At 39.8% G+C, this 18,807-nt stretch overlaps 1 protein-coding gene across 1 annotated transcript in view; it reads left to right on the forward strand.

Annotated features, from left to right (window-relative positions):
* Positions 1 to 18,807, forward strand: part of LOC136874566 (pancreatic triacylglycerol lipase) — a 145,597-nt gene that overhangs the window by 71,451 nt on the left and 55,339 nt on the right. Inside the window, exon 5 of the mRNA XM_067148203.2 lies at positions 14,762 to 14,913. Within this exon, the coding sequence (XP_067004304.2) occupies positions 14,762 to 14,913 (152 nt within the window). The remainder of the gene's footprint in view (positions 1 to 14,761; positions 14,914 to 18,807) is intronic.

Raw genomic sequence — 18,807 nt, forward strand, 5'->3', positions numbered from 1 at the left:
TTTCTGATTGGTGGTTTGTCTAGACAAGCGGAACCCCATAGTTGAAATGGCGTTACCGAAGCTTCCTCAGCACCCCAAGCTCAGGAGAGCGTCATTCTGATCGGGTGGTTTGGAGAGAGTAGAAGTGTCATTGTGATCGCGGATACTGAAGTGCTATATCAGTAAGAGTATATGATTTTAAACAAGTGTTTCAGTTGTGCAGATGGATAAAATAACTGTTCCAGAGTTAATTGCAGATTATATTATTGCAAAGTTTACTATCAACATATAGAGACGAAGATAATTAGCCGCAGTGTAGCAAGTGCAGGAGAGACGTGCCATTGTCTCACATTTTCGTGTAGGTCGCGTTTCGCGAGGAACTCTCGATCCGTACCGCGTGCCGCTCTCAAAAACTGTGTATATATACCCTTAAATATAAAGTTTGCATTATTAATGTGTCAGTGTGCTTGGCTGAATTTGTAACCAAGGGTTGTTCGGCACTTATAGAAGTGAGCGGTGAAGAGATATTCATCCAAAGCTTTCTGTGTTCCAGTGTTAAACAACTTTTCAGCAAGAAGATGGCTTCGCCTATGGAAGAAGGAAGTGCATTTCCACATGTTGAAGCTGCGATCGACATGGAGTAAATCCCTAATATAGCAGAGATGTGAGCTGCTACCATGTATCCAGAGAGTCGCCACAAATCAAGATAAGACGCGTGTGTTAATTATGGAATGTTATATGGGTTATGTTAAAATACTAGTGCAGTTTAGAATAGAGATTTTATTTAATGTAAAGTAACCCTGACGGCATGTGTTTGATTCACTTTGATATTGTTGTATATACAGATAAAAGAGTAATGCATGTTCTTTTTATTTTTATTTTGATTTATGAATAGATAATAGGGATAATGAGGGATTTGTTAGGATTAGATTGTTGTTCATTTATGCATGTTTATTTAGTATAGAATATTCCGATTTTTCCTTGTAAAATAGTGCTAGGAAAATTAGATTGACAAGTTCATCCAAGTTCAAAGTTAAATACTTACTACGTCATTTCATTTTGATCATTTAGAGAGACAGTTATAGCTATTGCATGACGCATGGTATTTCAGAAGCTGTACGTAAGGAGCTGCATAACGACGTTGAAAGAATAGGATCTTCGAATTTAGGTTGGAATCTGTTTTTTCCCAATGATTTGCACAGGAAACCAACCGGGTCTCATAATGTAGAAAGCTAATGCGATTCATAAGAGATATGAGAAATAAGATTGCATACGGAATGATAAAGTGATTATGCAGGCCGATTGCATGCCTGATATGTAAAAGAATAATGTGCAGTGGACATGTACCTGCCAATTGTCTTCTGAGAGTATATTGTTATCAGAATTGAAGGAATTGATTCCAGACCAAGGAGTCTGATGTGTGCTAATTTGTAAAAGCATGCTAGGAAGAAATGATTATACGTGAGTTTCCGTATAGCCGACGAAATATATTATCTCATTGCAAGCTGATATATTGGCCGTGTTTTTATTAGACGGCGCGAATGAGATTATATTTCCGTGTCACAATCTTGGGAGACAGAAACCAAGCCTTAGTACAGTGTTGAGTTCAACATTTCCTTTCAGCTCACAGCCCACCCGGAATTACATGACGGAAGACCGCGCCGTTGAGCGCTCAAATCCAGCAGAAGACGCAATGTTGCCCATTGCTTTCTACATACTCTTGATGGTTATTTATATGTTTTCCCTTACAGGATGATGTTTTATATTGTTACATGTTGTTTGAATACCTTGTCTCGTTGTTTTAATAGGGAACAGCCCGAGTGCTGAGTTTTATTTATGGTCAATCTAGTTCTCACTAAATCCTTTGTGGTGAACCGCGATTCACGTAGAATCTGTGTAGTATGTAAGAGTTTTTCTCTTTATCCGATGTAAATAGATGTGTTTAGTGTTGCTTATTTGATTTGTTGTAAATATAGCGTAGGAAATACCACTAGTATTTTACATAATTCAGATCATATCCCATTGCGTCTTAGTTTTTCTTTTTCATCGTAATTTTTCTTTATATTGTAATTTTCTTTAACGATCAAATTTTGGCGACTCTCGATTTAAATTAAATTCGTAACCCGTATCGTTGCGATATTTTCTAGTGTGACTCCATGCGAAATAACTACATATCAGTGTATGCGTATACTTATTACCATATCACATGAACTATGGACTAAAAAGAAGATCATTTCTGAAAGTATGCAAGTATTCAATGTTGTGCTTGATACTTTATTACTTTGTTTCTTTAAATATTTAACGTTGTCAATGCCCAGCTATTTCTGTTATTTTGAGATTTTATAATGCTATTTTATTATTTGATTTAATTGATTTCAAGTAGAATGATTCGGGGATATTTATGAATAAATTCATCCTACCCCATATGATTGTTTCTCATTCGAGTTATACCTCCATTTTCCTGTCATTTACTTATATTTAAATATAGAAATTCGACTTTTATCCTGACCCAATTGACGACCAACCCACTCTCTGCCCAACCCTGAGTTAGTCGGATGTTCATACAGGAATGGAGGCATCGTCCTAGAGGGTATTTACCCCTGGGTACGGTACAGTAAAACGGATTACTCACGGACTCAGAGGTTCTTTTCCCGTCTCCCTATTGGTGTAGTGACGGAGGTATGACGTAAAAAGCGCGGGCGAATAGAAATGCATGCTTATCTTTACATAATGGAACGCGCAGGCCTTCCCCTGACAGAGCTGTGGGTGATTTGAAATGTGGACTGCTGGCTAAGGTTGCATGACCTTATAACATAACGTGTGTCCATTCGTCGTCCGTTTTATCTACGGTGCCGGGTTCGAGGTGAGATGAATCTTTTATTGAATTTTATCTTGAATTTTTGTAACCGGATGCCTTTCCTGACGTCAACCTCATCAGGGAAGGTAATAATATGAAATAAATGACATGATATATGATAGTAGGAAGGGAGAGGGAAAAACCCGGTACTGGCACATAGCCTTCTCCTGTCGAATAGCACCGACAGATCTACTCAAGACTTTACGTCACCATCCGACGGACAAATAATAATCCAACCTCCTCCTCTTCCTCCTCCTCCTAAAACGCACCTGTACTTAGTTGAGCACCTATGATAGAGTTGACTCCGTTTCAGGCCTTGTATCACTTTTCAAATTTCGTAATAAAGCTGAAAATCAAACATATTGTACATACCTTGTGTGTAGTTCTATAGTAGTGAGACTGATCAGGCGCCATACTAAGGTCACACTGTTTTAACATGCAGCGATCACGTCGACATGGTTATGCATGTTTAGACTTGTTCATTATCAAGGTCACTCTCCAGTAAATTTAAGACTTTGTATATTCTATAAGTGAGAACATTTTCTTTAGTCTCTAAGATACTTTGATAGAGAAAAGAGCGCTTTATTCGATCGTGACAAGAACATTAATAGTTGATGTACAAGGCTTTAAAGTGAACGGCAACAAACTTCTGTTCAAAGAGGTGGCTGTGTTGGATTGCTCTGTATTGCGGGCGTCAAAATTCATCAGTTTAATATTTAGCCCGCATTTCCCTTACTGTTCGCAAACAGATCAAGACGAAAAGCAGACACAATGGATAGAAAAATAATTAGGTCTGCACTGGGAAATATAAAGGAATACCTTATCGCTATCTATCTATGATCATGAAGGCTCCTTTGTCAAGAGCAGATCTTGCTTTTTAAAGGGTTGTGAAAAGAGGGAATGGTTGCGTGAGTATCTACCATCAACATGTGAGATTATCGACATGCATGAATTAGGCTGTCAATCATTTAAAACTCGTCTCAAGGAGCACAGTTGAGAAACAATTAAACTGTCTTCACGCCGTGTGTGCAAGTTCTTTGATTGGTTGTGTTGCAGTGCATTCCGGGAGGTGAACGACATAATGTAAATTGCAGTGTCGAAATGACAAGAGTGTGAAAGGAACATTTGTAGAGTAAAGCATCATGTCATTTCTATATGATACTAAGTGCACCGCAGTTGAAAAGTCAATCGTAACGTTTTATGCTTGCAAAAAGAAACTAAACCTTTTACTAAAGAAGAGTTGAATGCATTACCAAAGGCATTTATGGTCAATGCAACTGCGAATGCAGTAAAGAAGATCTGGGATAAGGTGCCTCGAGAGTGGACTCAAGATACTATTTTGTCAGAGCTTAAAACGTGTAGTTTACATCATTAATAAGCAAGTTTAACTAAGAAACCTTAAGAGAGACAGTGCCGTACATGTCAACACATTAAACTGCATCACAGACCTAAAACTAACGAGTTGGCTTTGCTAATAAACACTTAGCCATGGCTGCGAAAAGAGTAAGCAATCTGTAGCAGAAAAGGTGAAGAATCGTGCTGGGAGAAAGGTGAGGAAGCATGCTGGGCATGGGCTCATCAATAAGGTGATTGATCATTTTCCTTTTGAGCTTCATCTTCCTAGTTACTAGTAACCGAGCTCGATAGCTGCACTCGCTTAAGTGCGGCCAGTATCCAGTATTCGGGAGATAGTAGGTTCGAACCCCACTGTCGGCAGCCCTGAAAATGGTTTTCCGTGGTTTCCCATTTTCACACCAGGCAAATGCTGGAGCTGTACCTTAATTAAGGCCACGGCCGCTTCCTTCCCACTCCTAGCCCTTTCCTGTACCATCGTCGCCAGAAGACCTATCTGTGTCGGTGCGACGTAAAGCAACTAGCAAAAAAAGTTACTAGTACTGTGACCCTGGAACTCGACTTGACTTAACCTTGGCACGTGGTGATCCTGGTATTAATTTGTTAGATGACCTACCTTATTGCTAGAGGCATATGGAATCATTTCTACTAAGTCTGCTTGCCTGAGATTATCTTTTCCGCGTGTAATAACGTTGATCAATGCATATATATATATATATATAACTACCCTTCACTGTCTCTGTGTATCAACCCGTCTTGTAGATTCTCATAATTGTATTATATAACACAGATACTGTACCTAGTAATACTGTGTTCACTGACTCTATCACTTCTTTTATAGATTACATTCATTTGAGCAACATAAGCATGTCGTTCCTGGACATAAATTGTGGAATGTCTGAGATAGCTTTCACCAACATATAATACCAGGCCGCCACAAGTGATACAATGCTCAGTGCCTAAGCACTCCATAGTTTGTAGGTCAGCCACGTTCCACAATAATAATACTACATTCCACAAACGTTCGAAGTCCAGTCCAGTCCAGTCCAGTCCAGTCCAGTCCAGTCCAGTCCAGTCCAGTCCAGTCCAGTCCAGTCCAGTCCAGTCCAGTCCAGTCCAGTGTGTTTAGAAGTTCATTCCCGTGTGTCTTTATCGCCATTTGATTAGATGCTATTTAGACCACAGCTCTCACATGATACGTCGAGATTTATCCTGGCCAGCCAATCACGAGTAGACCTTCTTGTGGAGACCACGCCATGAACCACTCTCGGATCACATGACAATAACAACAACAACGGACTCTGGGGTGTTAAACATGAGTCATAGAACTTCCCGACTACAACATCAAGTCTACCTCATCAGACTCTGGGCTATACCTGCATGACTCAAGCAAAGTTCCCCAGTTATGAATAGCACTGTTTTCCCAACCGCCGTACAAAACAAATTACTCATGCCACATATGGATACCTTCCAGCTTAAGATGTTAAGTATAAACGTACGAATGAAATAATAATAATAATAATATTAATAAATCGAATAATGACAATAATAATCTCTCACTTCATAATACATTGCGAGGGTATGATATATGTACAATCACAAGATGTTAAGTAGTACAGCAACCATTATAGGCGAGTTGCATACGGTTGTTTGTGATCGACGATAATTATAACTCTATTTTTTTAAATATTCATAAATTCCTGTGAAGATGTCGCTTGGCAGTCGAGTTTACTGAACAAAGCGCAGAGTGCATACGCTGGATTATTGATTTTCCGTGAGAGGATCAGAAACCTTGACAATGTCATATGTTTTCAAACCTTTGATAGAAGGTTATCATAATCTAGCTTTGTTTCAAATACAATTTTTTATTGTACAGTTGGTGAAGTGAATTTGCGGGAATGTGCCGTGTGGTTGTGGAATATTGGAAGTAGAAGGTGCATGTGTCCAACATGTTTGATTTTCAAAACAAGAGCGAATCTAGTGCGCTGAGCGCAGGGGCGATGCTATCCTTACCTAATTGGTCAAAGAGTTGTATCATAATGAAAATCTGAACTCCGATTGGTGGATAACCTGTATCATAATGAAAATCTGAACTCTGATTGGGGGAGAACCTGTAACATAATGAAATTTGAACTCTAATGAGCCTTTTTAAGGTTCAGTTTTCTGGCATATAATATTTATATTTCAGCATCGTCGAGCATAAATAAATATTCTAAATCAGTCATCAGTGATCTGCATATAGAGCTGTCTCCCAAGTGGAACATTTCCTATTAGTTGTTTACCTAGCTCTTTGCTGAACGTTTTCACAAGATTTGGAAATTGAAGATTTGTTGCAGTTTTTACTCATCGTCCTAAAAGTGAAAATTAGCCTCAAAATTGTCCTCTTGAATTCAAATTCATTTTCATATTTTTAAAAAACGAAACTCTTTCTGTTTCAATACTCTAATTTATTTCAGGATGACCCAGTAAATTCACGGACACACACACACTCACTCTCACGCACACATACTCACACAAAGCTAATTAACCATGAATGGCGACAATCACTAATTGTTGTCCATTTACAGGTCTCCTTATGGCACTGTAGGTGCTCCAGTTCGTTTTTATATGTGCGGACGCTTAATCCTTACTTTCACTTTCTCCAAGTCCGGTCACCTCACACAGCAGCTGTGTGTAGACCACTGGATATGAACACGGGGCTACGGCCCACTCAACACACGATGACTGTTCGTTGGTTTGATTCCTCAGACGGTCCAATGGAGTGAACAACTAAACAGCTCAGCGGTATTCAACAGCAGGGCGATACTGACAACAGCGGACATGAACACCTTCATAGTCGCGAACGCGGCTACCCTCACTTACGCATGCTGAGACTCTGTCCACAGAAATGCATGAATACACAGTACAGTCTTCCGTTCCGTCTTCTCCAGCCCACCCATTAACTGGACTCCCCGACACCACACCAACAACAGCTCCTGGTTCAGACCTCGGTGGGACAGTAGAGACAGCCAACTCCACTGTCGCCCTCAGCCCAGCCACCGAACTCCAACACACTGAGTTTCACACTGACTCCATCACGGAGCCCAACAGTGACTTCACCAGGGAGCCCAACTGTGACTGAATGTCCATGGCTAGACTCCTTTTTCACAGCTCAGTTGATGTGAGCCAGAATTTTCGCGAGGTAACTAGAGGAAGAACATTCCCGTTGAACCCCCAAGAAACTCACAGGTAAACCGGCCGACGAGAACAATACGCGGAAAGGTTGGCCCCTCCCTACAAGCTGGGTGGGAGATCCTGTCCCCGTTTACTACCATCAAGGTAATCTGCCCCAGACTAGTCAGTCCCTCCCAGGCGTGCTCAGTTCGAACTATGAAAAATAACTTAAAAATTTCACCCTGGATTTGATGGGGAACATATATCTAATATGGACTGATAGCTATAAATGATACAAGGTAAGGCATGCCGTCGGTTCAGAGGTAAAATGTTTATTAAAATAAACAAGAAAATACGGGATTTTATAGCAAAATCATCAAATGTGGTAAAAAATACATGACTCAGACCTTACTCACCGCTTACAGAGTTAATCTTGAGGATCAAAAATATATTACATTTTAACAAGTGTATGCCGACACACATACTGTACGTAACATTTAGCAAAAAATTCCTAAATTTTATCACTTTAACACTGTGGCATGCATGCTCGCAGCATGCTTCTGGCTGGTTTCTTAATTCATTCCACTTTGGATGAGTATTTGCCCTTTCCTGCAAACTTTTCATTGCCTTTGGTATCCCTGATCTTAAAGAAAGGACGTGTCTTAATGCGTTTGGGGTGAACGTAACTAATCTAACCGTACACAATAAAACTACGCTGAGTGGTAAAATCTCCTACTAATATATACAACTCGAAAACTCATGAGCAAAAAACGCAGCGTTGGAACTGTTGCGATATTTTGGTATTATTAAACATGAGTGTGTATTTCCAAGTACTTGCAGCAATCGCTTGGCAAATATCAACGAAAGTTCGATATAAAGGAAGCGAAGGACTCCCATAAATATGTGCTGGTATGCCGCACAGAGAACTTAGCAAGCAGAGCGCAGGGAAACCTGAAGTACGGGGTAATGGCACTATTCAAATGTCATGCTTCAAGTAACCACAATCAGTGCAGATAACATTCCAAGCCGTGTGCCGATTACAATTATGGGCCTTTTCCCAAGAGGAATTTCCGCGGTAGGTACATACTTAGCAAAACGAAAGGGAACACAGAAATGAGAACTCCCAAAAGCACAGGTTTAGAAAAATGAACAGATATATTGAAACAACTTCGAAAGAGATAAATGTTTTCACAACAGAGAGTAAAATGGACCATTTGATACACCATAGAAAAAGGGAATCATACAAGTTATTGATAGGTCTTATTTTGGTTCATACAGGCACTAAAAAGGGTAACCACACAAATTTCAATAACTCTTTGGTATACTCAGGTACGAGATAAAGGCTATAGGAATAAATTAATATTCTCATTACATTCAAGTTTCAACATGACAACGTTTACTTGAATGCCGTGCGAAAACAGCAAGAAATTTTGAAAAGGAACAAGTAAAATTATGCAAGTTAAAGGGAACTTTCCAGTACCTAAAAGGGTACGCAATAAAACGACATCATATCCCCCAAAATCTAACACACTCTTGTTTGAGACAGGAAGATACTAGAACATTCAAAATGTAAACAGCAGACGCAGTGTGAAATTGGCAGACCACAATGTTACCAAATTTCATTAGTAAATTATGGGAAATTACGAGTGGGAGACGAAAAGGAGAGTGGAAAGAGGAGCAGGAAAAGAAAACCAAGAAACAAACAGCAGGGAAAGGGAAATTAAGTAATGATCAGGCTGTCAAGTCCCACTTCAAAACGAGGGAAGGCAAAGTTCATGCACAATACTTTAAAAGTTGAAGGTGACCGTAATATCGCTAGTCCAGAACACTTGTAACGTGTTCAAATCGCTCACCTTATTTTTCTTCTACGCTCAAACCCAACGCAGCGTCTCGCTACACGAACTGTCTGCCTTCACGCCTGCCGCTTGAATGCTTGGACTGTTTCATCGCTCCACGCGAGGCCCTGTGACGTCATCGCTTCTAGCATGTTCCACGGCGACCTCGGTTCCGTATATATACGGGCTGCGTGTGCTTGTTCGATGTTCAGGTGTAGATCAAATATTGTAATAGGCAGTGGAAGCTCTGGAAGTGTGCACGGCTGGCCCGTGTACATACTGGTTTTAAATTTCTCCGTTCTACGTATTGGGTGAGCAGACTTTATGTTTCTCCTCATATTAACATTCATTCTATTTTGCTCTTTTTCTTCGGCTTGTTTATTGGAATCCGAACTTTAGTCCTTTTTTAAGGGCATTACAAAATTGACACTGTGCAAAATTCCGAAGTCGAGATAGAAAGGTGAATTGAGAATGTGGATTGGACTCGCGATGTGTGATGTGTGAACTTTGCCTTCCATTCATGTGATGTGGAAGCTTCGCGGCCTGATCAGCACTTTGTCTCCTTATCCCTCCTGATAATTTTCTTTCTTCGCCTCATTGCCCTCCTTTGCCTTTCCCTTCCTTTATTATTTTTATCCTTTGTTTTACCTTTGTTATTTAAGATGGTGTATCGCGGTCTGCTAACACTTTTATGATGTATCTACACTAGGTATGTTTGATGTTCATAATGTTTCCCTATATTCTGTAAGCTGAACCACGAATCTGGGGGATTGTGTTAGTATCTTACAAAGTACTCCTTTTTTGTATTGTAAACCTCCTTTTCAATTAAGATTACTACCAATTGTTTTTTGAACTATCTTATTCCAGTTCATCAAATGGCCCTCTTATGGGAGGTTGTATGTAAACAAGAACATTGATTTGCTCAGGTTTAAACTTTTCACTCGAATTTGTACGAGTCAAGATATTTGTAATTCACGGGACATTTACCCCTTTGGTTGTACCTCAAAGACAGTTGTAATTCTCGGGGATTTTATCCCTTGTTGTAACCAAAGACAACGTTGATTTTCACGGGTCATTTTTACCCTTTGTTTTAACTGTGTGTGCCTATCTAAACTAGATTATTGACCATTGTAATAGTCCCCCGTGATTTGTTTATCTCTCTTTTGTGGATCTATATCTTGTTGTTTTGAAGACTTTATTCAATATGTATGTTATCTTTTAAAAAAGGAATTCTGTGTTTTGAGAGTTCTCTTTTCTGGTATTCCTTTCCTACGATTTAACATGCACTTACCACGATAACTCCTCTTGGGTACGGCCCACCATTAATGATTTTTTTTAAAGTTCCGAAGTACGGCTTTGTGTATATTACCTTCCTCTGCGGTCCGCTCTGCTGAGTTTATTGCCTTGTGAGTCAGAACTTGTCTACTGGAGCATTCTGCCTCTTACGCATCGATATTGAGTTGATACTTGCGAAAGCCGTTTCTATTAACGCTCGGCGATATAGTGGAATCGACATTTCATTTTTGATCTCTTCTAAAAGGGAATAGGTAAGCTCAGGCCACTGTGTGTAACTTCATGACATTTTCCAAAATTGTACCTAACACACTTCTTCTTTCACATTTCCACCACAAGTCTAAAGTCAATAGTTTGGTACAGCGTAATATCGTAGAGTCCTGAAGGGACTAGAGTTCGAAATCCAAGCAATAGCAAAGCCCATGTAGAGAGAGAGGACAAAATTGAATGGATGATAATAATAATAAAAGTCTGCTCACCCAGTACGTAGAGAAGAATGAAGTAAAATTGAAATGCACACGGTCCAGCCGTGTACACTGCTCAAGCTCCCACTGCCGATTACAACATATCAATCACACCTGACCGCTGGGCAAGAGAAAGCGGCGAGTATATATATGGAAGCGAAGCGAGCTCTAGAAAATACTGGAACAGGGTGACGTCATGGTGATTGCGCGTGGAGGGGCAACAGTCGAAGCAGGGGTGAGACAGACTTGTAAGCTGACAGTTCGTGAAGCAGCGCAATATAATGTGCACTGAATCGGAGCGGAGAAGTATGCATAAGGTAAGCGAAGTTGAGCTCGTAACAGAACCACGCACCAATAAAAATCACATACATTGCACAATATTCACAAATCAAAGAACAAGAACATGTTGTCATATTTTCTAGGCATCATCAAGAAATGCCATGCCACGTTTATGCAACACTCACTCACAGATAGTCTCGATGGAAAATATTAATGAGATAAATTTTACACTTTGAACAATCACTTCCTATTCAACGTAGAATCCTGAAATAGAGTATGTGACACGAAAACCAGTCATGTGGTGGACCTTACAACGTCACGCATAAATCAACGTTGCTTCCTGAAGTAAATTATATGACACAAAATTCACGAAAATAACAGAGTAGGCTTTAACCTTCAACACGTAACTCAGTGTTGGTCTCTGAAAAAGATTACATGACAAAAATAATCATCAGCACGGTCATATCATAAAAGATAAGTCAAAACTAAGCGTCACAATAGAGAAGTCTTGTTAACAGCATCAACCGTAGTGATATGGACGAACACCAATAAGATCAACACAATTGGGGCCGCTAAAATAAAACTCTCGTCGGTAGAAACACACATTATCCTCACCTAACACAGGGTGGAACGACTCAAAAGCGGAGATTCAGTCTCCCAATATTGCAGCAAATACCAAAAACATCCGGGGTCCAATCCTTAACAAGCGCTGCTCACAAGCCTACCTGAGGTAAGTTACTCAAACATGAAAATGCAGGCCTTTAAAAATGAGGAACGCGTCCCCTTCATCATCATAACACAACAATATCACATATCCTATAGTTTCCAAAACTGGTGTTTTCTAACTTACGCTCTCAAGAAAAAGAAACACCGCGCTGGTCACATACCAGAGCACTCATGCTCGCAATGTTAAACTTCAAAATAAAATTGCCACCTTTGTAATAACTAGAAACTGAGAAATTACCACATAGACATAGACCATGTTTGAAACTATTAAAGTTACTTAAATATCTCACCCGTTAAAGTTGAGAAACCCGCATTATTATTAATAATAATAATAGCAAGATTTAAAGAAAACTTATTCTAATATTCGAAACTTGGAATACGAATCAACGATCCAGGAAAATCATGAACCAATCGCAAATTCACACCCATATTTATATTCAAATACACAATGGTAAAGATGAAGCTAACAAAAGTTGTGGATCCAATCTCCACCAATACATATTCTCATCCACACTTCATGCAATAAATCAGAGAAAAAATGCCGGTATGTTCTCGTACACTTTGATATCCCATGATCTAATGAATCTAGCCCTCACTGACTTTAATTTAAATAGCCTACCAATTTACATTTGCATTTAAGCCCCGAGATGTTTACTGCGTCTAAAACATCAAAGGAAAACAAAATAATAATAAAAAGCTAAAAGCAAGAAACTGACTTGTGAAAAGAATGACGTTAACCAATCAGGACAAAATCTCAATAAAAGGCAAGCTGTAACTTCATGCTATTTACATTTAAGCTTCCTTACATTTACTGAAATAGGACGTATTCCTTCCTACGAACAGGAAAACTTACTGAAATCAAATAATATAAAGGAACTAACCTATCATCTTGGCTACGTTAAATCACGTGCACAAATATACTATAGCATTGCAAATCTAATACTCATCTTTTTGTTGATTCGGCCTCCCGCTTGCGGTCAGCCGGCCCCCAATCCTTCTAGTCAGTCATATTGACTATGATGCCTTCAAATTGAAACTCTTTCAGTTCGTGGTTCTCCATCCTGCCGTAGAAAAATTTTTCTCATGGTCTTCCTTCTACTGCTGGTTCAGACCTTGTCTAAAACATCCCGTTCATTCACGGTATTAGACCTGGTTCAATTCAACCCTCAAGTTACCATCTACGACAGTCGGGGTAATTTCCCGTGACCTTGAAAACCAGTTCCCAACACCTCTCCGCTTATCTAACTCCGTAACTATGCCAATTGCCCACTCACTCTGCACTTCAACTGTATTACGTCACAGCTCAAACATCTGGAAACAGTAGACAATGCTGAATTAGAAACTGTGGCGTTCGTGTCCTCGAAAACTCCACTCTAAATAGGCAGGCAACTACGCGCGTAAATGTTCATATGGAAACTGTTCTTTTCGTCAGAAAATTTGAAGAGACTAAAATGTAAATTTATCAAAATTCAAATCCACCCACAAATGTTAGTGCCTAAAGGTAAAATTATATTCTCGGCATTGTTCTTACAGGCCCCCATACCTACAAATATTCTTACCTCGCACCTAAATAATGAGTAATTAAGTGAAATATGAGCGTATTGAGCTAAATGTTAGAAAGTCTCACACGGTCAAGACACATAATACCTGACTCCGCACTCTCCGAAAGTACACTTCTTCTCACGACGTTACTTCTACGAAGACTCCTGCCGAATAAGAGTAGCTAGCCCATGCGCTGTTCACTTTTATTAATTAGCCTCCACAGACACTGTTGTATGCTCGTACAGGGCCATTTATCTCTTTTACCAATGCATAGTCAATATCGGAATGATGCTACGTTTTGATTGGTTTAAAATATCGCGTCCCCGACGCTTACTTCAAACTCGTGTCGTATGACATCCTAGCCTCTCGCCGGGCTTCCGAAATGTGGTCCGTTCGTCCACCCCGTTGTCTTCCATTAGTTCCTTGTTCTAAAACACGCACTTGCTGGTCGGGTGCGTCACGTAGAAACCCATCTACGTATAGCTTGAGAACAAACAGACCCTCGGCTCAAAGCTTCCTGTTGAAATTGTGACACCCATGCGGTTCCTGAAAATTACCAACTGTCAATAAAACTAAATATTCACTTTACTCTCAATACATGAATGATCAATTAAATGAGCACTTCAATAAGTGCCCAATCCCAGGTCGTGTGTGTTGCTAGCACTTCATGGAAGTACCGAAATGGGTACAACGGGGCAGGTGCGTAACAATATTTAGATCTTTCCTACTTTCAAAATCTCTGATCAAGCTTATTCCTCTACTAACATCATTCCACTACATATCTCCACTGATTGCTTAAAACATGTATCTCGTCTCATTACTCCCAACTCTTCCCAACCCAAGTTTTGCAACATTTTCATAACTCTATTCCTTTGTCAGAAATCACTCAGAACAAATCTACTGCTTTTCTTTTCAGGGAAGTCGGATAGGATAGGTAAGGTAACGAGCCTAGCACAAGTAATTGGAAATAATATGAGGACTCAGCTAAGGGTCAGATGGTCGCTTTCAAGTTAAGAGTCCTTGGTGCTCATGCCAGAAGAGACTGGCGTGGCCAAATGATGAAACGGAGTTTCTGTCCATATTATACAACAGAAAACAGGCTCTTTATTGGACATGACCAAATCTTTGAAATGGATTTAGTCTTCGTATTTACTGAACAATGCTAAGTTAGGCCATCTGAATGGTTCCCTTCCTCCTTCCTGTAGCCTTAGTTTAGAAAGAATATCACCAATTTGTACTGAGTGACTCAAATTTACATTTCGTTTCATGGATGTCATTAGCACAACACCTGATGACTACGAAGAATTTCCTCTCGCGGAATCACGTCGGATACTCAATAACTCTGCCTTTGACATCAACAATGTGACAGTCATCTACATGCATGGTTTCACTGAGGAATACCAGGCAGAAAGCGTTCAAACTGTTATGGGAGGTAAGGAAATGTCTGCATATGAACAGTGAATCATTTACCTGCCCACCTACTGTGGTCAAATAATTTCAGAATTCCATCCTTTCACTTATATTAATTTATTTATATATGAGCTGTTTATTTCCCAAGTGGTGAAAGTATATATTCACAGTTTTGGGCTATTTAAATTTCTGCATTTGATCTCACAGTATGTGGACAAACCTGGACACTAATGCTTTGGGACAAAAATATGTCATGTTTTACGTTCAATGAACAAAAAAAAATTTTTTTTGGCAAAGTATTGGTTTATAACAGGGAAAAGAATATAAAAGTAATAAAATGTTTAAACTAATGTTTTGTTACTTTTCTAATCCAAATCGGGGACTAACTATTGTTGGAATCCTTTGATATTACGAGGGCAAATCAATAGGTATCTGCAATCATATTTTATTATTTATGACGAAATGGGTACACATTCTATATTGATATCATTTTCAACATAGTCACCCAGCTTTTCAATGCACATAGTTCACCGTTTAACAACTTTCTAATACCTTCTGCAAAATATGTTTTTGGTTGCGCAGCAAGCCACGTATGCAACGCTTCCTTCACCTGTTGATCGGAGTTCAATCGACGGCCTCTTAGAACACAGTGAGAAACTCTTTTCCTGCAGAAGGTTGAATCTTGAATTTCTTTTTGACTGGGGATCCGGGATGATTCCATTCCATGCTCTTACGCATGCTCTCTGGTTCGAAATGGTGAACCCATGTTATTCAGGTCTATCACTATCACCCAAGTTCATCTATTTGCCGTTAGTGTCGTTGTGGACGTGAGTGGTGGTGGTGATTATTGTTTTAAGAGGAAGTACAACTAGGCAACCATCCTCTATGTAACACTAATCAGAGGAAAAAATTGAAGGGATCCGATACTTCGAAAAATGAAATATCGGCTAAAGGAAGACAAGGGCCACGAAGGGCGTGAAAATGAAAGACTCCCTAGCCCTCGCAAACCTAATAGCGTCGGGGTCGGAAAAGAACAAGAGTTGACCAAAGGAGGTCGGATAGGATAGATAAAAGTGAGGAGCCTAGCACAAGTAAGTGGAAGCAATGCCAGGACTCAGCTAAGGGGCCCCGTGGTCGCCAACCCACGCTCCAAAGTTCAGAGCCCCTGAGGCCCCTTTTAGTCGCCTCTTACGACAGGCAGGGGATACCGTGGGTGTTATTCTACCGCCCCCACCCACAGGGGGAATTGTGGACGTGATAAGAGAAGTTGCGTATTACAGCAATCGGAGTGACCGTACGTCAATGGTTTGTAGTCAGACACATAGCATAGTGGAAGGAGACTGCTTCTGTAGTACATCAGACTATATCTTTATGTTGATTGGGAACTCGCTATAACGTTTTTACGTAAGAACAAATGCATCGAAAAATGTAAATTTTAATGTTTACGTTATAATGACAACATTTGCCGATGCTGGCGAGACCTATTGTCGCGGCCACGAAATTAGGCGGGTCAGAGAAATTACGCTATTGCCAAGGTTATATAGCAACTGGCGAAGAAATGTCTAACTGAACACATCATTTCGAAGCGCGAGGCAAATTGTTTTCTCTCAAGCTTCTGATGTTACTTAATACAATGTTTCGAGACAAATTATACTACCAGCTTCAGAAAAGACTGCTGATTCCAGTGGTATAACTATTTTCCATATAAACCACTTTAAATAATTATGAAAAATAAAATCTTGAACGAGTAAGTTTAAATCCGTAGAATCATGTATTGAACATTTCAGTAAGCGTCCAAGTTTTTATTTCTTCAGCCAATAAAATTTTGTCTGCGGGAAAAATGTAAAAAATCGCCTGACATATTTTTTACCGGAAACATATTTCCGTGAGTCTTGTAATTTTCCTGGAAAATGGCCCGGAAAGCGATCATGTAAATGTCGCTAGGTGAGGCACAGGCTGCAGGACCCCGTAAATACTTTCGGATTACATATTAATCCGTATCAGTTTTATTACATTATAAATATTTGAATACTGTATATTGTACCGAGTAATATAGGAAAAGAACTACTTTGAATATGTTTACATTAATTTACAATGAAGTAAGAATCGGTTTCTGGCTTCAAGGCAGTCTTAGTCACTGTCATCACTCATCTCACTATCTGTCGAGTCGTCTTTTACACTGATGATGAATGGCTCCTTTCTTTCGTCCCTTACTATTTCCTTGGCCCAATCGTCTGTTTGAACATCTTCCACGCGATTGAAGCACTTCTCCCAATCTGAAGCAGTCGCACGGTCGATGGCTTCTGACGTGAGTTTTTCTACGCCCTTTATTTTGAATGCCTTGTTCCTCTCTGCCACTTCTCTCTTGACTTGAGCCCAAATCAATTCACATTCACTATCCATCTTTAACTGCCTTTACGATGCGAGCTCAACAGCTGCTTGACAAGGAATGACTCGGGTAAGGTGGCCTGGAGCGGATAAGCTTCAGTTTGACAGCACTGCACGATCAGCGTTGCCAATCCGTGCCCAGGGGTAAGCGACTCTCGACCATCTGTCGCTTCGCCGTTCCCATATCTGACGACGGCGCAATTTTCCTCACCCGCCCAATTTGGTGGCCGCGACAATAGTGTTTACAGTGCACTATGTCTTCTGGTTTGGGCTAGAACAATTTTGTTACTTTCATTGATCTGTCTGAGTCTTATCGTTGGTTTTGACGATACGAACGTGAGTGAGGTATGAGCATTGCTAGTAATGCCATTCCTTATGCAGCCAGTCCCTGCTATGAATGGCATGAAAATGTTACTCAATACGGTTTGTTGGTGCATGCATTTCAGTGGGCATGGCAGACTGATATATAATAGCAAATTGTAGTAAGTGAGGAAAGCAACAGGAAACACTCTCACTCCTCATTTCCGTAGTACGCCTCTTCAGTGACAGCTAATGGTGAAGCTGCTGAGGACCCAACCAGCTTTTGGGCTGAGGGCTAGCGGCTTTACGTCGCACCGACACAGATAGGTCTTATGGCGAAATGGGACAGGAAATGGCTAGAAGTGGGAAGGAAGCGACCGTGGCCTTATTTAAGGTACAGTCCAAGCATTTTACTGGTGTGAAAATGGGAAACCACGGAAAACCATCTTCAGGGCTGCTGACGGTGGGGCTCCAAACCACTATCTTCCGAATGCTGGATACTGGTCGCACTTAATTGACTGCAGCTATCGAGCTCGGTGAGGACTAAACGTATATACACAATGATAACATAAAGCTACTCGTATTTTTCAAGCCCTGCGATTTGAACATGTCCTTTCGCAGTGAAGAACATACAACAAATAAAATATATATTAAGTGTCAAATGAAACAGTCATACAATAGTAATAATTTAAAGAGGGATATTTTAAACAGTTTAGAAGTTGCCATCGGCTCCATTCGTCAATATTTCAGCCTCCAGAATAACATTAATATTAAGCGCTCTCTGAAACCGCACGTCCATGATATATTTGCAAATAATCTATGTCCATTCCTTAGGGTTAAATACCGAGAGAGAAAGTTATCTCCAATATGTACAAAATGTATAACTGTTATGGTCTTCAGTATACGGAAACTAATTTTGAATAAATACATTTGTAATCTACCTGAGAAAGAAAACGTATCTTAAAAGAACTGTACCTGAAAAAAACTTAATTGAAATAGAATGAAATGTTTCGTTCCTGAAAGAACATCATCAGGTTCTAACAAAACACACTCAAAAATATTTAGAAATGTATGAACATACATATTTATTTCTGTTTGAATCCTTAAAAAGTTCACATTTGGAACTTATCTTCCCTCTACTCTAGCAAATATGTCATCTATTGTTAATAGTATTTTTTACAGATATGCAATAGTTTCATACGGGTTATAATTAGTGTTTTAGACAGAC

This window comes from Anabrus simplex, chromosome 5, assembly GCF_040414725.1.
Source record: "Anabrus simplex isolate iqAnaSimp1 chromosome 5, ASM4041472v1, whole genome shotgun sequence".
NCBI lineage: Eukaryota > Metazoa > Arthropoda > Insecta > Orthoptera > Tettigoniidae > Anabrus > Anabrus simplex.